We start from the raw sequence: 24,253 nt of genomic DNA, 5'->3' as shown, positions 1-24,253 counted from the left end.
ATATAAAAAGCAAATTCCATATATGTGCCACCACATGTGGAGAGAAAAAAAAAACTATAAAATAAAATATGCTACATAAACTTAAACCTCTTAGATAAACTTTGGATGGCAAAGGTTTCTGACAGTAAATGACAATCATTCATACAGTGTTTTAAACCATGTATAATGCTTCTGTTCTGAGTTGCAGTAACTTTTTATTTTATTTTACTCACCAAAGCCAAATTTTGCACAATTTGGTGCTTACAGACAGTAGATTTTGGAACCTGGAAACATATGATTCATATAGACCTGTGTTTATCTTTTACAAGTTACATAGAGTGATTTTCATAGTATGAATGAAAAGTAAAAAAGGAAATGACAATTAAAAAAATTGGCAGATTGATCTACTCTCTAGTTATTTATAAATATTTAGAGAGAGAAAGTGAGAGAGAATGTGAAGTGACTGTGTGTCTGAGGCAGCTGTCTCCATGTGCCCGTATGTGCGTGTTGTCCTGTTATTTTTGCATATGAACTGCTTGTCAACCCTTGCCACCGTCTGAGATCTCCTCTCGCTGAAGCTGTGCATTGTAACGGCTCTCGGGGTGAATCCCGCTGTAACTCGGCTCTGATGTCTGCTCCCAATCTTCCCGTTAGGTCAACCAAGAAACACATCCAATCTGCTGTCAGAAGCCAAACCAAGGGCCTTCACAGCAGGCCTTCACCACCAAACGACACACGAACCACTGTCTGTGCCTTCTTCCCACTAACATCAATTAAAGCAAGGCAGTAATTTAATCTGACAATCACAGGCTTTGAGTGAGACAGGTTGAGATGTCACAGAGATGACCTTTCTGCCCACATGCAGCCAGGAGCTGTCTTTTGCCTAGGCCTTTGTAGTTTGTTAATGAGATATTGATTTGAAACAATGCACTAGCAAATTTGGTCGAGATTAGCTCCATGCTAACAAGGTCACAGCGCTATCACAGTACAGTCTCGTGTTTATCAGCATCATACCTCCACCTCCTTTATTTAAGAGCCCTCTTAGGGGGTCTGTAACCCCCCCCGCCCCATGCCGTTTTAATTTCCTGTTTTCCCTAAGCATGTTGATATTCTGCCCACATCTTCTCCGTTGGCCTCTTTTGTCATCTTACTGGCTTTCGGTGAGCTCGCTAGTCGTTAATTACTTGTGATTTTCAAGTCATCTCCTTGGTTTGTGTTCTCTCCCCCCTTTTCCCTCCGCTAGATATGAGGGCTCCTGCCGCGGTCACACTCTTTTCTGAAGGAGCACCTTGTCTGGAACTGGCCAGGTGTTGACGGCAAATCTGCAGGAAGTGAGTGCCAGTGCTCATTTTGCCAGCCCGAGGCGTCTAGTGTTCCATGCACGCTAACAGCGCTATCAGGAAGTCCACGCGCCGCCATGAAACCCAGTCTCAGCCTTATCCGAGTATACAAACCCAGCACTCACACTGCCAACTTTCAAATCCCTCAGCATTATCGGCTTTCCCAGACTCCTATTTCTTACTATCAGTCCGCGGTCTCTGTAAACGCTAGCCATGTGGAGCTAGCGACAGGCTAACGGACGTTTGAGGCACTTAATGTGAATCTCGGCAAACACCGGGAAAGTAGGTCCACATTCTAATGGCTCCGGTGATAATACAAAACACGCAGTTACCTCCTTGGATTGTTTAATGTTTAATCGTTTAACTAAATGAAAATAATCCCATGTCCTGCAGAAAAGCTACTACTGGCCATTGAAATGAGCTGAGAGGATTGTGTTTGCCCAGTGCGGCTAGAAAGAGTTTGGCTTGTTTGTTCCGATTGAGCTTTTTAAAGGTGATACTTAGCAATCGGAATGTCGTGAAAAAAGTTCTTGGTCTGATTAGGACAAGTAGTACGTACAGACTAGAGATTAAAAGTAATGTTAATTCGGAACTTTAAATCAAAAATGTATCGATAAAAATATCATGGTTTCCATAAAGAATATTAAGCAGCACAAATGTTTTCAGCATCGATGTTTCTTGAGCACCAAATCAGCATATTAAAATAATTTCTGAAGGATCATGTGACACTGAAGGCTTGAGTAAGGACGAAAAATGGAAGTAACAGGAATAAATTACATTTTCAAATGGGGCTGGAGTTACGCTCATTGTGGATCTAAAATGGAGCTGTGAATCTTCATTTAATGGCATTTTTCTTCTGATTGCTGACAATGAAGGTGATAGAGAGAAAGATGTGCAGGAAGAATCTGTCATGCTGCAAAAAAGGAAGAATTTATTTTAGAAGCTGTGCTCACATCCTATATGCCAATTCAAGGGGTTTGCAGAGTGTGGGACACCTCCAAACGACTTTGCTCAGATTGTGTGGAGTATTTCCAAGAAGTGTATTAAATTGATAAGAGAAGGAAAAGAGAAAAACTCAAATAGTGCGCTGTTATAACAGATAATGACAGATGTTGTTGAGGTGAAACTGAGGAAACCGCAGTCTGTCAATTGAGATACGTTTACGCTGACAGACATGCATGTGGTCACATAATGTACATGTGCTGTTGACATGGCATGTGGTTTGACAGGACTTTCATTCATTTTTAGTGGATCGACATTATTAAGTTGGATTTTGCCTGTGAATATACAATTATCTAATTATTATTATTTTTGTTTTATTTTTGTAAGCAATTTCAAGTGAGATGTGAGATTGTCTTGCTGTGATAAAAAAAAAAACATTAAAATGAGCAATATGGAGTGAAATATGATAAGAAGAAGAAGAAAACGAAAAAGTTTTGTTAATGACTTTTTTTGAATTACATATTTGAATTACCTTAAAAATGTCAGTTTACAGTTTATTGAGTCCCGTGGAGCTAAATCCAGTTTTAAATAGGCAAAAAATAGGTGGTGGACAAAATGTGGCAGATGTTACTTGTGTGTGAAAAGTGATATCTAAATATTTATTTATTAATTATTGCTATGTTAATTTGTCACACTGGAAGTAGAAGGTCAATATGAGCTCCTTGCATTGTGGGATACAATATCCAGAGCAGTTTGTCTTCTGTACGTTTAGGCAAATGCACTGTGGTGAGTCATCCGGATATTGTTTGTCTGCATATAGAAAACTGCATACAGTGCTATATATATATATATATATATATATATACTGTTTAGCAAAAGTACAGTATGTTAGTATGCTGTTCCAAACAGCCAGTGAAGACGTTGAATATTTATGTGGATTTACTCCATGTTAATTTTCTTAGTCTTGAACTAAGTCTTGACTCTGCATAATAGAAAGAGAGATTTTCAGCCTTAAATAAGAATTTATGTGTTTACCTGGAAACTAGCATGTGGGCAACTAACCATTGGCAACAGTTAAAATAGTTTAACAGCTTGAAAAAAACCTGCAGTGCAACGGCAGTGTCTTACAGTGTGACATGATGCACTCTGTCTATAACTAATTTTATTCACAATCTTTATGCACTCTGTCTATAACTAATTTTATTCACAATCTTTCTTTCTTTCTTTCTTTCTTTCTTTCTTTCTTTCTTTCTTTCTTTCTTTCTTTCTTTCTTTCTTTCTTTCTTTCTTTCTTTCTTTCTTTCTTTCTTTCTTTCTTTCTTTCTTTCTTTCTTTCTTTCAATCTTTCTTTCTTTCTTTCTTTCTTTCTTTCTTTCTTTCTTTCTTTCTGCATGATATTTAAGTTCATTGCAAAATCTCTAGAATTAAATAAATATAATTAATATTAATGCATTAATAAATAATGATCATGAGAATGATCGTGAGAATGTATACATTTTAAAACTGAAATTATTCATTTATTTATTTTAAATCCTAGCTTAATATGCAGTCATTGATAACTATGGCATACATAGGTTGACTTTCAGTTTGTCCATGCAATGGGAGACAAAGAGAGCGTTTGAGGATCTTGTCATTATTTTTGCAATTGTTTTTGGTGATGCTAGCGATGCAGAAAGTTACATCCATACGTATTCAGAAACATTGAGACATGTGCAACAGGTCTGCACACTCTGGGAGTCTTCCAGGTCTTGTGCATGCATGGATGAGATGAAGGCTGACAGCGAGAGAGAGAGAGAGAGAGAGAGAGAGATAGAGGGTGAACCTGTCACCAGGAACTGGTCTCTACGGATGTATTGTTTCGCAGGAGCTAATTAACCCTAGGAAATAATTACACAAATATGCAAATGCTGTTTAGATAAGTGTGGGCTCTATCAGAGGAGGTAGTCAATCATAGGGGAAGGGTTGGAGGGAGTCGGTGGTCTGTATGTGCTTGTGTGTACGTATGGGCCAGGTGTCAGACTCTGTGCCGGGGTGATAAGGGGAGGGGGATGTTACCTGGTTTTGTGTGGCATCACCCTTGTGCAATAGTGGAGACTTCATTTATTAAAAAACACACACTTATGCACAGACAGAACAGCATAACGTTCAGTTTGTTTGCTTCACTATAAAATAACCTTCCAAGATGCACTCTTGTAATTGCATTTGTAATTTGTAACTTCTGTGTAAACATTTTTTTTAAACAGTCATGAAAATTACAGCAAATATTTTATTTTTTGTTATTTTATTTTGTTGTTTTTTGTTGTGTTTTGTTTTTTTCTTTTGTTTTCTTTTGTGTGCTTTGTAGGGATGTAACGATTAACCGCGAGCCGGTTGAAAATCCATTAAAATATGTGACGATTCAAATCGGTTAATATGCAAGTGCTATTAGTATATTACTATAGTGTTATATTTCAATTTCAGAAAGAAACGTGCAGCATTTTGTCCAAGCAATAATAAAAGGACACATTTAATTTATAATTTGTCTTAAATCTCATTTTGTAAAAAAAATAAATAAATTGTGAATCGTGAAATCAAAATCGTGAATCGAATCGTGAGTTGAGTGAATTGTTACATCCCTAGTGCTTTGTGTTTTGTTTTGTTTTGTTTTGTTTTGTTCTGAGGTGTATTCCAGAAAGCAAGGTTAACTTACCATCTGCCAAACCCTGAACTTTCGGTTGCTTAACCCAAACCTTGCTTACTCGAGGTATGCTGGTTCCAAAAACGCGTCCGGGAGTAAGTTCATTCAACACCGAGTATGTTCCTGGTTAACATGCAAGACATTCTCAACAGAGTGACGAATCGACGAGTCACTATGGAAACGAACGCTCAGAAAAACCACGCCATGCGTCTTCTTTCTTCTTCTTTTGTTCAAATGCCGTTTGCATATTTGGTTCATATCGCCACCTAACAGGTGGCTGTGCAATCATTTTTCTCTTTTTATTCTCCGTTTAATCTTTAATCCTTGAGAATAAGAATTATATTGTTTGTTTGATGCTAATTATATTATATAATAAGTCATATCAGATATGTATTTTCATCAAATTTTCGGTATCTGTCACACCCACTGGAGTCTCGTCAAATGCTATGGCTACTTACATACCCTGAAAGTTGCCTCCGTTTTTGGAACCGAAAGCTGAGTTTATCCGCTTACTTACACTTAAACATACCTGGGTATGTCACATAACCTGCTTTCTGGAATACTCCCCCTGTTCTGTTCTGTTCTGTTGTTGTTGTTGTTTTTTTTTTTATTTTGTTTTGTTTTTTAAGGCTGAACTGAAAAAATAGCCTCAACAAGTGTCTACATGCAAACCAAAAGCTACCTTAGCTTTTATGCTACGTGACTTTTAATGTATGTTTAATAGCGCTGTCACACATCTGTGCATACTGTATGTTGTATAAGTGCATATCTTATTGTGTAAGTGTATTATTTAAAATAGTATTTTGCCTCTTTTAATTAGTTAGTATATAGACTTAAGGGTGGACTCTACTGACTTGTGCCTGCCACTTTTTGTGTTTTCCTGCCCGCATGGCATTGGTTACATCAATAAGATACAATAAGACCAGGGACTTTTATTTAGTGAGTGGATATAAACGAATTACTGGCCACTACATCTCTTTTTGGCCATGTGTCCTGGCTTGCGTGTGTGAGCACTGAGAGCTTTATGAATATGAAATGCGCTGCACTGTGATGATGACTCAGCTTTGGTTCTTCAAAACGCTTTGATGTCTGAGGGTGCGACAGAAAGACATGCAGACTCGTCCCCGTTTTCACCGCCCTGCACCCACCTCCCAGCCGTCCAAGGAGATCTGGGCTCAGCGCTTTCTGCCAGTTGCATCACGCCGTAACCCCCCCCCTCCCACCAGCCTGTTTATTTACTTTCATATCTGTGTCCCCTCGCCAACACAAGCCATCTCGGTGACAGGAAATCTCTTCCCTCCTGCCAGCTCCTTCAGCTCTAATTCACTTATTATTGTGCTTTTCAAAAAGCTAATCAATGTGGGAGAGCTGATGCAAGATCATGAGAGAGAGGCTAAACTCAGGGCAAGGCTGCAAACTTTCAGGAGCTGATTGCGATAAGGCCAGCTCTTTATATCATGCAGCTGTATAGCTGCCATATTCGCCGTTTTATGTCACCGACACCCACGTTCACTCAGTTGTTGCTAGCGATTTTCCTCTAATTTAGTTGTTATTCTACATTTAAACGATTGCCGTATTTGCAAACAAACACGCAGATCGATGTTGCATGCGCCAGTGAATGAATGAATGCCCTTTTTCTTCTTTCTCTCTCTCGCCTCACATTCGTAGAGCGTTATAACCCCAGGCCAGTGTTAATTACGAGTGTTGTGTTTGTGCCCTGCTTGTGTGACCTTCCCATGTAGGCCGATTATGTGTTTATCGCTCCTATAGACGCCGTATTGATCAGTCAGCGGGGTACAAATTAAGATTTAAACTTGACGTCACACAATCTATTGAGTTTTGCATTGGAGGCATTTGCAGTATGCAAGATTCATTGATTGAGTAAGATATATTTAACTGTGTGAATGTGGCTGTGTGTGAGTTTATGGGTGCTGTCTTCAGGCTAACTTAAAGGTCAAATCTTTGTTATTTTAAAAAAAATAAAATGTGTTTTAGTAGATCGTATATTCTGTATATTTTACCGTTTTTATTTTATGTAAATATAGGCCTACATTTTGATTAAAATATTAGTGAGTTCATTAAAAGGGGTATCCACATATATCAACTTTTAATCTTTTTTTTTATCTTATTTATTTATTTCCCTGTATATCTCTAAACTTTTCCATGGACCCTCAAGCACTCCCTTGTAGCCCCTTTAAAACTCCTGTTTTAAAATTTCAAGGAAAATTCTATTTCTCATTATAAGACCCCTTTAACTTCAGTTATTCCCACTTTGTCTTTACAGGAAAACAGCACTCCTGAGGAACACACACTCTATGTGTGGGACCACTTCATCTCTAAATCACTTGCGAAAAACGTCCTCATCGTGGCACACAGCTATGGCGGCTTGTCATTTGTGAATTTGGTAAGTATTTGTTAGAGGTTATTATTATGAAAAGCCCTCCCCCCCCACTCCCTCAACACACACACAGTTGTCTTCACCGGTGGGAAAAGCAGCAGAAGAGAGAGCGAAATGATTAAAAATAAATAACACTTAGTTTCTTTGAGAAAGTGCTGCTTTTGTAAACAAACCAGTTCATCCTTGTCCTAAGGCACTATCCACTTCCTTGAGCGGGAGGGAGGATGAAGAAAGAATGAGAAACTGCAATGAGAGCTACAGCTCTGTTAAAGCATGTAGACAAGTATGCATAACAACAGACCCTGAGAGAAAAGAGAAAGAAGTCATAGTCTCTCATTTGGTCTAAAAAATGTTTTGTGTAAATAGGGTTAATGCACCCTAAAAAGAAAATTTGGTCATAATTTTTTTTTATTAATAAATTTGTGCAATTATTAGGCAACTAGATTACATAATTTTCCCATTAACCTTAAATAGAAAAAAATGCTTTAATAATTAACTAATAAAAAACATATAATAATTATTTGTAATCTAATAACATATTGACCATTTATAACATTTTGGGGCCAATATAGACATCCTTATTTTCAGTGCCTTTAATGAACCTCCCATCTGTTGGATCTGTCATTTTCTTGGCCTGTTCAAAGATAGTTACTTTTCCCCCTCACTAAATCTTATGTTTGAGAAGATCTCCATCAGGTTAGAGCATTGTCCTACATTAAGGTCATTGTCAATTCAATTCAAGTTTTATTTGTATAGCGCTTTTCATGATACAAATTGTTGCAAAGCAACTTTACAGCAAATTAAGGGTCAACAATATTTAGTGGTAGCTTATCAGTGGTGACTGTCAGTTAATGTACATATGGCAGAAATGTACGGAAAAATCAATTAAAGACGTAATCAAACGATGATGGACGATGAACACTATTAACAGCAAATATTATATGATGCAATCAAACTTATAGCAAAATGTGGTAGTTCTGTATGTTGTTTCAGGGTTGACATCATCTGAGGTCCTCTGAGGGGTTGGCATCATCTCTTCTCAGGTGTTCTGGATCCAGACTGAAGCTTGTGTAAATCCTAGTTACATCCGTGGCAAAAACAGAGAAACAAATGGAGACATAATTAGCGTAGCAGCTGTTCCAACCAAGCAAAATTTATTTGTTTAACCCAAACTAAAGAATAATAATGTGCATTTGATCAGATATAACTGCAGTAAAAGATTATGAGATGCATTATTTGAATGCTTGGCCAAAGAGATGTGTCTTTAATCTAGACACAGTTCGGTGAGTTCCATCACGATATATACGTCATTCAAGCCGACCAATCAGGTTGTGAACGTATCACTATGCCTTTAGGTTCGGTGTCTTTAGGTTTGCTGTCAAAAATGCCAATGTGAACGCTTAGCGGACCAGGACCAAATGTATTATTTTCCGTTTTGGTCCGGACCAAATGAACCAAACTACAAGTGTGAACACACCCTAAGTGAATTTTATAATGAAAATCGGAAAGCATTTCATTTCAGTAATTGTGTGTGCGTATTATTTACTGTAATTAAATAGTTTAATGTATATAGAGTTTACTATCAGCATCATGCCACCCTGCTTACTACACATTCAGTACTAGACCTAAAAGAAATCCCCAAAACCTACTCTTAGCTACACATACAGTGCATCAACATGTTATCTGGTGCATTTTTAAATGCACTCATGAAAACAAGATTGTGCGTTCATGCACTTGAGTAGAGAACATCTGAGCCCGAGGGCTGTTTGAACATTTCGTTGTTGTAATGAACACTCACTATCCTCCTCGGTCGAGTGCGTTCCCTCAGTTATGTAAATCTCCAGCTGGAAGGGAGAGAAAATGCGATCAGAGACACCAGAAAGAGACGAAACATCACAGAGAAACAGAAAGCAGTCAGGCCGCTCCGGACAATAGCTGTCGCATGTACTTTCATTTAACGGCCTTTCATCAACATGACAACAACTACACGGCATGAGGAGACTCTTTACTCTCCCTTTAATCTAGATTTAAACAGAGAGAGTGTGTCTGAACCCCAAACGTTATTAGGAAGGCTATTCCAGAGTTTGGGAGCCAAATACCTCCTTTAGTGGACTTTGCTATCCTAGGTACTACCAAAAGTCCAGAGTTTTGCGACCTTAGGGAGCGTGATGGATTGTAGCGTGGTAGAAGACTAGTTAGGTACGCAGGAGCTAACCCATTAAGGGCCTTATAGGCAAGAAATAATATTTTGTAGCTGATACGGAACTTAATAGGTAGCCAGTGCAGAGACTGTAAAATTGGGGTAATATGATCATATTTTCTTGACCTGGTAAGGACTCTAGCCGCTGCATTTTGGACTACCTCTAGCTTGTTTATTGAAGATGCAGGACAACCACCTAGCAGTGCATTACAATAGTCCAGTCTAGAGGTCATGAATGCATGAACTAGCTTTTTTACTAGCATTGTCTTCTTGTATTCTCTTAAATTGTTCCAATGTTTGAAGAAAGCGTCTTCCAGAAACTGGTAGTAGTTGGGAGTTGATTTTCAGTTCTTCTGCCACCTGAAACGGTCCAGAGATGTACTTCTGGAGGCTCCAGGTATGTTTTATGTCTAGGAAATGGTGGCACTAGATGCTTAAAGGTTCTTAGTGGCTTCACGTTTCATTCTTTTACTGTAAATGTGCACTTTTTTTTCTTCTCAACCCATTTTTCATCCTACCGAATATGCTGAAACAAGTTTTGAAGTCATTGATGGCAAACGGAATTGGTTGTTGTATTTCACATGATCAATCTCAAGCAAGAACTTCTGAGAACTATAGTGGAGGTGAAGATTTCTATCTATTCTATGATTTTACAAGACTTGAAATATAATGTATAAGTCTTATGAGCTACTTTTACGGTGCTATATAGTCCTTGACAGCTAATGCCTCATTATATGGCACAGATTATTAAGATCATTCTCTTTTGTTTTCAAGGATGAAATTCAGTCATACTTGTTTCGAATGACACAAAGAGAAAATGATGACCACATTTTCTTTGATGAACTAACCTTTTACCTGAACCTCGTGAACAGTTTTCAGCTATGTACCCTGTGTTACATCACCTCTGGGGTCGAAGGTCAGGTAGCTTGTCTCAATCTCTAGTCTAGGTGTGTGCATTGTAAGGACAACTTCCCCAGGAGCACTCTGGCTAACCTTTGACCTAACATAAACACACACTTTCTTCTTTCTTACACACACACTCCTACACCTTTTCATGAACCCGTTCCTCTTTTCTTTTAAAGTGAGAAAAGGGAGCGTGGAACGGATGGCCACGATTTAGCATTCCTCTGATAATTCCAGGAATATGTGTTTTTATCTGAGGCAGGAGTCTCTGTGTTTCGTAATTTGAATATAACTGTTAAATATTTATGTGGCGTTGTGGCCGTGACAGCCCCTCGCTGGTGGAAGCATGGCGGTCTTCCTCCAGAGATCTGTTTAGCCACCTTTCTCTGATGCATCCCTGTTTTCCCCCCTTTTCTCATTTCCAAACACACACACACACACATAGACGGAATGCTCACTTATACACACTATTTCATATACAAACCATGCTTATGCCTTTCATTGGTTTGGTAATCTCTGGTAATGAGTGGCAGGTATATTCTGATGAATTGGATGACTGGAGGACTGAACTTAGTCGTCAAAAACACATATTATCTGTATAGATCTCATGAATAATGTTGTATAACATCTCAAGTCAAAATTGTTTAATCGTTTCAGCTGTTTGACATATTATTTTTTATAGTTTTGTAAATGCACTGGTAACTCCTCAAGCGAAACTTGAATAAAATTAGTATTTATTTTAGTTTTTATTTATTCATTCATTCATTCATTTAACATTACACTAACAAGAACTCAAATCATCTGTACATTTCATTGACTGTAACCCTATCTAATGAGAGGGCCGGTCATAGCAGATTGCCTGAAAACAGGCCGTCTGTGGCTTAATTACTGCTCCCTTTAACTCCTAACAAACATGTTTCTGATCAGGCACATCAAACACAGGCGGATTAATGTCTCCAGCATGTTGCCTCTCTCTCCCTCTCTTTCTTTTCATTGAAATTCGATTTCTTTTCGAAGGCAGTATGTAGTAATTATAGATACATCAAAGTGTGCCTTTAAGTAAGAGTGGTGCGTCAGGGTTGGATAGCTTTATGTCAGGACTCACTCTTCCATCTCTGTGTGCCTGATTCAACTGTCTCTGTTTCTTGTCATATCTGTGCCATGAATTCTGAGTTTGAGGAGACTGTAGACAAACTGTTCTCTCTTCACTCTCTGACACTCTGTTTTTCCTTCTTCTGACTCTATGGCTGCGCTTGAATTCCTGTTGCTTCATAGTATGTACTGAATTTGAACTTATCAACCATTAATGTGTAGTATGAATACATTACCAGATATACTGCATCCACCATGTTGACATTGTCCTGTGGCTCGTATTCATTGATCTATAATTAGTAATGGAAACCAAAAATAATGAAATTATTCTGTTTCATATTCCTTTTAATCATTCTGGTTACTTAAAGGTTTCTGGTCACTATTCATAATGTGTATCTTTAACCACATGTTGTCATAAACAGTCAGTAATTGAACTGATTTAAGTCTTACAAGCTGTAAACTGAGCGTGCTTGATTCATTAAAAGAACTGACTCTTTAGAATCATATGTTTGGGAATTGGACTACACTATAAAAACATCGGACTCATTCAAATAATTAGTTTGAGAATCTTACTACATTAGTTGTGCAGCATGCATTTAATTTATTAAAAAAGATTTGACTCATTAGAATTATTTGTTCTGGAATCTTACTACACTAGTTGTGCAATGTGTGTTTGACTTATTAAAAAGGTTTGACTCATTAGAATAATTTGTTCGGGAATCTTACTACACTAGTTGTGCAGTGTGTGTTTGATGTATTTAAAAAAATTGTTTGGGAATTTTACTACACTAGTTGTGCAGTGTTTGTTTGATTCATTGAGATCGGACTCATTAGAATAATTTGTTCTGAAATCTTACGACATTAGTTGTACTTTACATGTTTGATTCGCTAAAAAGAACAGACCAATTAGGATCGTTTACATGGGAATCGGACTACACTAGTTGTGCAGTATGTGTTTGATTCACTAAGAAGAACTGGCTCTTAAGAGTCATTTGTTCGGTAATCATACTACACTGATTGGACTGTCTGTTTCACACTGTAGATTCGGTAGCGTTGTTGTGGTGCATTTAATAAATATGCATGCTAATAAAATGTAATTTAATGTGGTGTTCCATCCACATCAGCAGAAGAATGCTTGTGCGAAAACTGTTTTACCCTACATTTTTCCAAATCTGTTGAATCATTACAATCATCTTCACCCATGGGATAGCAAAATGTACACTTCAGAATCTCTTAGGCCATTTCTGTTTAATTTTGTGGAACCATATTGACTTGCCACTTGATGTCCAGTGTAAAGTTTGGGTCCTGAAGCAAATCCAGTTGTGGTTCAATCCCCTTCATCTCACCTGATCATACCTGTCCCATATCCTTCTCCTTCTCCATCTGATGTTGTTTGATTGCTGCAGCAGTTGCTTTCATCTATGAGTCTAGCTGGAGGCCTGTCAGAGCAGCCGTCAGGGCAGAGCTCAGCTCCGTGTAACCTTCCTGACTCTCTGGCAGAGAAAAGAGCAGCCGGATTGGAGAAGATGGGGCACATTATGTAACGAGTTATGCAATCATACATCTGCCTCCCAGTGCACCAGTGTGTGGGTGCCCACAGCTTAGATGAAATAAATGGATCAAATATATGTGTCATTGGGTGTCGTTGTGCACTCACAGGTTCAGGTAAAAAGCTCAAACACCTGTGTGTGTGTGTGTGTGTGTGTGTGGATCAGGATATAAAACACTTCAATTGCAAGTTACAAGTAAAGAGGTATTAGAGGTTTTTATATTGTAAACATAATTGTTGGTCCCTGATGGAGAAGCATCAGAGCTCAGTTTCTTGAAAACCACTTCACTCTGGGGTGCTGCAGTCTAGACACCAAGGGTTTGGCTTCTCTTCTTTACCTGAATCATGAATCTTGGCCTGTAACACTATAGTCAACTGAACTTCAGAATACACGTTTTCTTATTGTTTCTTATGCTGTTATGCTGGTCTGGAATACACTACGTGATTTTTACAGTCTGGAGAAGTTGGCACTAGTTGCTGACAGTCAGAACCAGTCTGCAGATTTGAGTTGACAGATTTAATAGAAAATCCCATAATGTATTATTTTCACAAACTCCAATTTTTTAGCTTCAGACTTTGATTCCATCCAGTCGGAGGATATCAAACATGCTTGATATTTTCAGCCTATTTTAAAACACATATTGTTTTCATAATGTCACATGTCTCCTAGCAAAAGGTGCGTGACTTTGTTGTGATCAGATTGACTTTAAAGTCTGGTAGTGTATGATGCCCAGTTTTTCCCTTTGTGACTGTTCACAAAGTCGGTAAATGTATGATGCCTAGCGTTTTAAAATCTCTTCAGATTTTAAAAGTCATGTAGTGTATTCCAGCCTTAAAACTGAAGTCTTAAACACAGCTCTGCTGACTGTAAAACCTTCTGCTTGGAAAAGTGGGTCTGATATCTCGCTGATTCACTGGCTGCAGACTGATATGAAATATGAAACATTCACAACTGCAGAGATTTCTTTCTTATTATTAATTTAGAAAACAGTCATGATGCTTAATATTTTTATGTAAGCTGTGATACATTTTTTCAAGATTCTTTGATGAATAAATAGTTAAAGATAACAGCATTTCTTTAAAACATAGAAATCGTTTGTAACATTATAAATGGCTTTACTGTCACTTTTAATGAAATCAATGCTCCTGGCTAAGTACAAGTATTAATTTCTTTCAGAAAAATGCAAGTTTAAGTATTTTATCCATACATTCAGAATAATTCAGTTATTTAACTGCAATGAATATGATGATATTGACTAGTCCTAGTGTTTTTCTCTAAAATGATTGAAACACTTGCCATCGCTTGAAGCTCAGACTTGTTGATATTTGTTTGAGCACTGATGATCAGGTCTGACCGGGTGTGATGGTGAACTGGGTTCAAGTCCCGATTGGATGAATCACACAACAGACAAATGCTTTCATTGGACCTCAGCATTTTTGGAGAATTCCCCTGATTAACAGCAGACAGTCTTCCCAGACCCTGTGTGTGGATCGTTTCTGTAGCTTGAAAAGAGATCCTGACAATCAACATTGTAAAAGATTTCCCCCACTGTGGATTGCCTTTGTCCTTTTTACCTCCTCCCAGGCATTGTTTTCTTTATCTGCCTGTTTGAGCCATTTTCTGTTATTTATTTATTTATTTATTAATTTATTTGATTTATGACGGGCTGCTTCAAATCAAATTTTCCCTCCTGGACTTCTGTTGGGAGGGATTCACCAGAGAGAGAGCTTTGACTACAGCTCGGCAGTGGCTTATTTATATATTTCCGGCTCATTTTGTCATTAATTTCTGTTTGTTTTTTGAAGATGACGAGCAATCTAGCATGCACAGATTGATTTGGAGAATGGAAGCACGTCCGCATGCGGCTTTTAATTGATATCAATTTGCCGTCCAGGTGTGTTACGCTGAAACAGGGTCACAGAGGGGGTGGAGTTCTGTGTGTGCTAAGAATAATTAGCTTTCCATCTCACTGTCTACATACACAGCAGATCTGTTTCATGGTATTTCTGGATATAAATACTGTACCACGGTACATAAATATGGAACTAATGCATAAAGGATGCTTACTTTGAATGGGTTTTCTTCTATTAATTTTTTGAAACAATACTTTTGTTGCCGACTAGAAACTAGTTTATAATATGCTGAAGACTATATCATTAGTAATAATGTAAATAATAGTAATGATATTAGGCATTTAATATAGAACATGCATTTAATAGAACATTACAATTACTGTGTGATTATTTTGTACTGGTAATGCAGAACTGCTTATTTGTACAGCCAAGTCATAGTTATGTGAATCTAATGTGTGGGTGTTTGTGTTTATCATGAAGGATCATGAAGTGTGTGTCAGCTGTTTTGGGTTAAATGAGTTCTGATGCTGCTCAGTAAATGTTGTTAGACAGAACGTTGTTTAAGTGACATACACCGGTATTGCGGTATTTTAAAAATTCATATCATAACAAAAATAAACACCGGTATTCGGTATGAACCAGTATACCGCCCAGCACTAGTAGCTGCGTTTTATTGACTATATAAAGACAGTATAGACACTCTATCTGTTAAATATTACAAAGACGAACAGATCTCCAGGCAAGATCTTCTTCTGTCTTATGAACAAATTTTTTTCACACACAGCTACTTCAATATTTCACAATGTCAAATCCAAAAGCAGTTTATTCATGTTGTGTCGTATGACAATTATGTTATGGTGTCGCTCTCTCAAATGTTTTATTGTCACTTCTGTGTGTTGTTCTGTGATTTATGTTTGCCAGTGTGTTGTGTCTTAATTCTGTTTTGTTGTGGTCTAAATTTGTTTTGTGTATACAGTCTATTATTTGAGTAATTCTGGTGTTGTGGCTTATTCTCATTGTTTTGTGTTGTATTTCTGCTGTTTTGTCTGATTTGTGTGTATTATGGCTCTTTTTTTGTATTGCTGCTTATTGTGCTGTGGTTTAATTTACTGTTGCATTACTGTCTTATTTCTATTGCATCTTAAAACGGTTTTATTTTCAACTTTAGTAATGTTGGGCATCCCTTCACCGCCGCAGTTCTGTAAGGTCAACCTTATGCATTTAAATCAGACTCTCTCTCTGTCTGTCTCTCTCCCTCCCTCTCTCATTTTTTCCTCCCCCACTTCATCTTTTCTCTGTCACAAGCTTAATTAGCCGCTGCTTGTTAACAGGCTCAGAGAGTTTAGCGCATAAACATGGATGGAGGGATAAATTCACGCCGAAACGAGCGCACGATAAGAGAAATCACCCCGCTCCACTATTTCTATAAATAAACTATCAGCAAACGCCTGTGTGGAGTGGCCTATCTTCACACCGACGATAACACACGCTCCAGGAATGTGTGCATCCAGAATACACTTTGAAGTGAGAAGAGACTTTGATTTGATGTGTAACTCCGAGATTGCGGCGTGCGCACCAGTGTTTATGGGTCTGCGCTGACATAGACGTGTTTGTTATGCCTGCTTATTGTCTGTCATCTTCTGTGTGGTTCATCTGGACGAAATCATTTGCATGTGAATGTATATCGCTATGAGTACCGCCTAATAGAATATGCAATTATGTATTACAATAAGCCATTGAACATCCGTGATGAGCCCTGTCATGGTTTGACAGACATATTTCAGACGTCTGTTTGACACTTCATTTCATCCCATGCTAATGTAAAATAGCCTTTATATAGTTGTTTTAGCATTCTCTTGTGTTTAGCATCTATGGCACGGTACCATTTTGAATACTTCAACCTAATTTCCAAGTCTAAATTTACCAGTGTGGGTGTATGCTGTCCGCAGCAAACGACAATAATCAAGTGTCCGATTTAATCCAGTACGTCTATCTCGATGTACAGATCGAGCTTTTTGCTTTCACACATGTGCCTCTGCCGCTAGTTAAAGAGTTCACAGTGAAATCTTAAGTGGTTCATCATTACATATTTAGTGGGCAGGCATCTGATATAGCTTGTAAGGTTTTTAATGCAGCGCCCAATTGATCTGATGCACATGTCGGCTCCCAGGGTTACCGGACGTGCCCCCATTTGCATAAGGGCCCTGGGCAAGGTTCCTCTCATGCATTGATTGGCTTGTCCTAGGGAACCTCGCATCCCCTCTCCACATTGATCACTTTGGTTTTTTTTCCCTGAGATAGTGCTATGCAGAGTTCACCTCAAACACATCCTCCCCAACCTGCAGGAGAAAGGCGTGTGGGAGAAAGAAGAGGAAGAAACTTTGCCGCCAATATCTTAATAGTCGCTGCTAGGGATGCTCCGATCCGCCTTTTTCACCTCCGATACCGATTCCGATACCTAGGGTTCGGTACTGGCCGATACAGATACCGATCCGATACCAGTGAAGTTTTTTTCCCCCCATTTAAATAAATGTAGAATTTATATATCTCTGTGTAAATGTTACACATTGCTATTTGTATTATAAAATCCATTCATTAAAAACATTCATATATATGTTTAAGTATATACTATAAAATTAAAATAAATTTCTTTTGAATGTATAGCATATTTTTTAATAAGGCTACATTCAGGATGAGGATGTACCTCATCTTTTAATGCCTTTGAAACTATCTCGATAGACAATCTTCATAAACTGGTTATGAAGTTAAAACCAACCACATCTGAAACTGACATTTTTCCAGCACGCCTACTTATTCAGGTTTTTGATGTTATTGGGCCTTGTATCTTAGAAATAATAAATAAGAGTCTTTCTGTTGGATTTGTTCCAGAATATCTAAAGCATGCTATTGTTAAACCATTGTTGAAAAAATCTAATCTCGATGTGACAGTTCTCTCAAATTTTAGGCCAATTTCTAATCTTCCTTTTATCTCTAAAATCCTTGAGAAGGTAGTGTTAAAAGGCTGAACGAATGACTGACAGCCACAGCGGAGAAAAGAGTTTGTGTGAACTTTAATGTAAGGACTTAAATATTCATATGTAGCTCACATTAAGCTATCGTATGGCTTCAGAAGTAACAGAATAATTCGCACAATCGAAAAATAAAAAAATCTCGGATTTGGATCGGCCATCTCTGACCGATACTTTATCCGAGAAAAATTGCACTATCGGAGCCGATACCCGATATGAATATCGGATCGGCACACCCCTAGTCGCTGCACTGAGGGCTACCAAGAGCGAGGGAAGGGTCATGTGATGTGTATTCATGTCTCGGTTCAGGATGGGTATTGAACATGGTTTAGAGTTGCAGCACACGTATATTTTATAGTTAGCGCTTAGTCATACACATACATTTTTTTAGCTTTATATTTGTTTTAAGTCTACTTATAATGTTAGTAAAGGTTGTTTTGCACAAAAAACAGTGGAATTTTATTTTTCTGACTATTTTTCACCTTCTGAAACAGTGATTCTCTACTATTTAGAAGTAGTGCTGCTTAGTTTAGATGTCAGATTTTCAGATTGGATTTTTTAATGATGAGAGAAAACAACTGGACAAAGAAGAATAATACACTGAGTCAAAAAATGGATCGGGGAACCAGTCTGAATCAAACACGGGAGTCAGGAATCATAGACCGTATTGGTTACAGTTTACTTAATCACTGAATCTGTTCAGATTGTTCTCTTTTACTGTTATATTGTTTTTATGCATTACTATTAAAAGGCTCTAACCTTGAAGTTAGTCACAGAACTTAAGTTTGTTGTTGATACCAATAAAGTTATTAAGCGGTTAATATTTGTTTTCTGCAAGGATGCATTAAATTAATAAAAAGTGACAGTAAACATTTATAATGTTTCTATTTCAAATAAATGCTATTCTTTTTAACTTTCCATTTATCAAAGAATCCTGAATTATGGTTTTCACAAAAATATTAAGCAGCACAACTGTTTTCAACATTGATGATAGTAAGATTTTAGCTTTGCTATCACAGGAATAAATTGTATTTTAAAATGTGCTAAAATAGAAAACAGCTATTTTAAATTGTGATAATATTTCACAGTATTACTGTTTTTACTGTATTTTTGATCAAATAAATGCAGCCTTGGTGAGTATAAGAATCTTTAAAAAAACAGTAGTACTGTAAATCTTACTGACTCAAAAGAAGGGTAGTGTTTTTAGATTTGGGCGGGAAATTATATAAAGTTCTAAAAAGTTTCATTATGTTTATGAAATATGTATAATTTCAAGAGAGATAAAGGTAATTAAGAACATTAAAGATATACAATGAAGTGTGTCTTAAAGAGAACCTTTCTCTTCACAAGCAGGTCATCTTTAACAGAGTTGAACATACTGCTCTTCTTCTTCCTCTTGATTTCCTCTTGGAGAGCTTTGTGTGCCGCACATGACCTCAGGAACAAACAAATCCCTCTTTCACCTTTCTATGGTTTTCCTTCCGTTCATCTCTCTCCCTCTGAGCCTATGGCAAGGTCTGTACACGGGACTAAGGCTAGTCCAGGAGGACAGCATCCCTCTTTTTTTCTCTCCATCTTTCTCATTTGATTTTCACCTTCTCTTTCTCTCTCTGCCTCTCTCTCTCTCTCTCTTTCTCTCTCTCTCATACACATATTCTTTGTTCTTTCCGCTTGTGCTTTGTCTCCACTTCATAATTGGAAGCCAGGCGTGACATGATAAAGCAATAACAGATAAATCAGTAACGTCTATCTATTCCATTTTAGTTAGTGTAAAGTTTTTGTTATGGCCAAGCACAACAAGCTATGAACAAGCTATGAAGGGCATTTTGTCAATTGCTTGGTTGTGATGGATAGTGAAGTCTGATTGGTCCAAATTCTCCTTCCATTATACATCGTACATGAAACACCATCTTCTGAATGGTATAGTGAATTTATTGCATTGTGCAAGATTTCACTGGAATCGTTCTGGTTAGGACACAGTGTCTGAGAAAAAATTGCTTCAAGTTGTTTTGTTTTATGTGCAAAAGTTTTTGCAGGCAATATTTACAACCAGGATAAATTAAAATTCTGTCATCATTTACTTACTGTTCTCACACATCTTTACTCACTCACATGTCATTTTAAACCTGTATGACACACACACACACACACACACACACACACACAAGAATGTTGGAAACCAAACAGTTTTGGTTACCATTGACATTTGCTGTCTGGACAAAAATCTTCTTTTGTTCCAGAGAAGAAAGTCATCCAGGTTTGGAATGACATGAGAGCGAGTAAATGATGACAGAATTTTAATTTTTGTGTACTCTTTTTCTTTAAGGAAAGGGCTTAAATTGGACTAGGATGATCATATTTAGGAAAACAAGAGGCTTGAAAGAAAGAAAAACGGCTGTAAAAGTGCTCTCCTGAAAGGTAAACCACCACACTTTACAAATGTCACTGAACTTTACCTTCAGAGGATGTTGGATATCGGTTTCTCCATGAGTTTCAGATGTTTTACCTTCTCAGTATGCTTTTTCTTACTCATTCCTCCCTCTCTCATTCAGCATTCTGCCTTTCCCTCCATGTGTTTTTAAACTGATTGAATGTCAGCATGTTTTATAGCGGGGTGAGCTCAACGAGTCAAACAATTTAGGCCAGATTTCTCGCCGTCTTTCTCTCCACATGTCATAAGAGAGCATTCTGGGTATTCATAATATCACACATCTCCATGCCATGCTGATTATTCTATAGATCTGGACCTACTGTGGAAGTCCGCTCGCCTCCGCAGTGCTCCTGCAGGGAGAGATGCAAGCTTCCCCGTTCTGAACACGTAGTCAAATCCTGTTTGAATCTTTTACGAGACCTTTTTTTAAACTCTATATTTTAGTTATGTACCTGCGGTAAAACATATTTAATTTTTAAGCCCGGGAAGCCGACACTGAAAAGAGATGAACTGTTTTATGTGCCGTTTTAAGGTTTTATGTGCTGTGAATTACAGTGGGTTGTGTGAAATACTGGAGAGATGGTAAAAGGAGCATCAACAGCTCGTGGTGTTCTTTTGATGTCATCTTAAGACATATGACTGTGGCAGTGGTGTGGGGCTGCGTCCCACTGCAGATGCCTGTGGGTTTTTTACTGGTCATAAAAGTGTGCGCACTTGCAAAAACGCACACATACCTGAAGTCAGACTGAGATGTCATAGAGATGGAACCTCCATGTACACTCTTAAAAAATAAAGGTTCTTTATTGGCATCAACAGTTCCACAAAGAACCTTTACCATCCATGGAAACGTTTCATTCCACAAAAGGTTCTTTACAGTGGAAAAAGGTTCTTTAGATTATTAAAGTCTTCTTCACACTAAGAAAAAAATGTTCTTTTAAGAACTGTTCACTGAAAGGTTCTTTGGGGAACCAAAACTGGTTCTTCTATGGCATCGCTGTGAAAACTCCCATTTTGGAATCTTTATTTTTAAGAGTGTATGTGAGATGTAGGCCCTCAGTGGAGTGGGACATTAATATGAGCAATGTGATTGAATCAGCATCGGATGAGGCTGCAAGTTTCTCATTGTGGAATTCCTCAAGTAAAGCCAAACGCACACTACAAAACTAAAGCTTGACATCCTGTGTTCATTTATAAACTCTTTGGCTTTCAATAGCAAACTAGAAGTTTCAATTTCATAATTCTCCCCAACTGCAGTTTGTTCTCACATAGACTCGCACATGAGAGCAGATTTTCAACATGTCACCAAACAATATGGAGAAAGGCCTTTCATTGTTTTGAGAGATGTGGGCAGCAGTTTGATGTTTTTGTTGTTGCATACTAGCAGAAATCGACACGCATTGCGTGTTGGCTACGTTTTGGGGCTTTTGTCACAGACTTTATATATAAAAGGGAGCTTCTGTCTTGTAGTGTGTGTTTGGCTTATGGCGGATGTCTGCTTTTATTCGGCCTGCTCTCTCACACCTTCAAAAAGCATCATTACAGTCTACTTCTTATCTTGACAGTGTCAGAATTCCTCTATATACCCTTCCACAGCTGCCCAATCCCCCTTTCCCTAACCTCTTACCTTATACTCTCCCCCTTTTCTCCCTCATTTTCCTCCCCCTTCTCTCCATTTCCAGCGGGTCTTCCTTAGGCTTTTCCACTGTGATGCCACAACTCGATTTACCCCTCATCGCGGTCACTTTTTCTCTCTTAGGGGACACATTCTTGATTTGGACTCATTTCACATTGATAAAAACACTAGGGGGCACTGCTTATCCTTTGTAGCTGCTTTTGCATAGACTAAAGTGGATGAGAGCAGTGTAGGTGTGTGTGTGTGTGTGTGGACAATGATATTTCTTCACTTGCTTTTCCAATCTGCATTCACAATTGAGCGGGACAGTTTACCCCATAGCCTGTTTTTTGTTGTCTTTCTCTCTAGTTGTCTTACATTTTTTGCTCCAAACAAAATGAACTAATGTGATCTTGAGGATGAACCACTAGTCCTTGCCCATACTGCTTTTTAGTACCTGTATTTTTGGTTTTATCCGTCTCAGAGGCATTCAAACTGACCTGCCGTCTCATATTCAGGTCACATGTGTTCCACACACGTACACATACTAACAATAGCCTAGCGAGTTTATTTGACTCATCGATGACATTTAACTCAAGAGTGCGAGTTAGTCAGCACCTCAGACGACGGATTGCCATTCTGGAGACTTGGAAATTGAGACGCATGGCTTCATTTTGACGTGACAGTTCTGAATGATCAAACGTCCAAAACAAAGAAGAAAATTAAAAGCAATATAAAAGATACTTTATTATTCCTATAATTGACGCATCTCGGTTTGCGAACTCCATGAATATTGCTCTTCACATCCAGAGGCGTCAAACACGACAAAAAACAAAGGAAACGGCAGAAACTAGCTTCTCACTATTATAACCACAGAAGAAAAATTCACAAATGACAAGATAATCACTGCATTCGTACTTACCTTTATCAGCACATAAATGTCTTCCGTGGTTTCAAACGAAATAAATAAAATGTTTTTTTTATTCCTTGAATGTCCTCAGCTGTGGTTGGTAATTACCACACTCTGACAAATCACTGACAGCAGTTAAATAGTTAAAAAGATAATTCTGCAGTAAGTGGTGTAGTAGGGGGAAAGGTCATTCTTGGTCTATTTAGTACGTTGAATCCCTTTTCTAGCGAAATCCAGACTTTGTCCCTTTGTGCTTGAGTGACATGGGCTTTCTCTGTAATAGCATCCCTAGTAATGGGCCATAATAATAGATATTGTGCTAATCAGAAAGTATACTACTAAGTATACTAATAAGCATCGAACTGACAACCATCAATAAACGGATTGTACAACAATGCTACTTTTTATTTGGTTGAATGCTAATTACTGCAGTTGGTTTTGTGATATATGTGTTATTTGTATCAATTAAAACATCATTACTGTGTTCTTTTTAGGAGTCTTTAAATGAAATTTAGATACTTGTTATTTCTAAGATAAATAACACTCTTGGTGCTTTGGTATTAGTTTTTTTTTTTTTTTTTTTGCTTGACCATTTTTATTTCTCAGACTGTTTTCAAATCAAGATTTAAATAAAATAATGAATATGGTTTTGACACTCAAATTATTAGCAAATAAAGAATAATTGAATTAGCTGAAATTTTCTATTTAATAGACATTTTATAATTTTGTAGGACAAAGTATTTTTTCTTTCTTTTCTTTTAGGCTGTCTGTGTGTGTGTGTGTGTGATGAGGTTGTGAAGCCGTAATAGGTTTTTTTTTTTTTTCCTTTCCAGCCTCTCACAGACTCACCCTCTCTTCTCCTCAACTCCTGGTTAAAACATTGCTGGTGGCTATGGGAAGTTAATTTCAGATTGTTATATATTTCCATTAATTTCGGCCGTCTGGTGCTGGACTGCCTTTGAGAACAGGGGGGTATCAGAGGCTCATTTTTGGGGTGTTCAGGAGTTCTTTCCCTTCGGCAGGCTCGACAGAGCTTTAGAAACAGATAGCTGATAGGAGAGCGGTTTCATCACGTTCATTAGCCATTGGTCCCCCTTTTTTTCTCCTCCAACTTGGAGTTGTGACTGAAAGGATGGGGTGAGTGCCTCAGAAAGTTTAAACAAAACGTCTCTTCTGAGAGCCCATCTGAAAAAGCCCCGCAGCTAGTCTCAATGCAGAAAAAAGGGGAGGTTTGGCCTGACACTGACGTTTGAAAGCAAACATGCGCTCGCACACACACATTAGGGATAGCTTCTTTCGTACACACCCACGTACTTAGAATCATATACAGACAATAC

General features: G+C 37.9%; 1 protein-coding gene across 2 annotated transcripts in view; it reads left to right on the top strand.

Annotated features, from left to right (window-relative positions):
- LOC107699710 (protein FAM172A-like) overlaps positions 1–24,253 on the top strand; it is a 34,729-nt gene that overhangs the window by 6,490 nt on the left and 3,986 nt on the right. The window contains exons 2-3 of one of the 2 annotated variants that reach the window (XM_016501045.1): positions 7,223–7,342; positions 20,290–20,338. In XM_016501045.1, coding sequence (XP_016356531.1) covers positions 7,223–7,342; positions 20,290–20,301 — 132 coding nt within the window. In that variant the 3' untranslated portion in view covers positions 20,302–20,338. Of the gene's footprint in view, positions 1–7,222; positions 7,343–20,289; positions 20,339–24,253 lie in introns of those variants that run through there. The other variant, XM_016501044.1, reaches the window with a different exon arrangement.

The sequence above is a fragment of the Sinocyclocheilus anshuiensis genome, unplaced genomic scaffold (genome assembly GCF_001515605.1).
Source record: "Sinocyclocheilus anshuiensis isolate Anshui unplaced genomic scaffold, SAMN03320099.WGS_v1.1 scaffold278, whole genome shotgun sequence".
In the NCBI taxonomy this organism is placed as follows: Eukaryota; Metazoa; Chordata; class Actinopteri; order Cypriniformes; family Cyprinidae; genus Sinocyclocheilus; species Sinocyclocheilus anshuiensis.
Note: the sequence above shows the minus strand (reverse complement) of the source record. Positions and strands in the feature narration are given on the sequence as shown.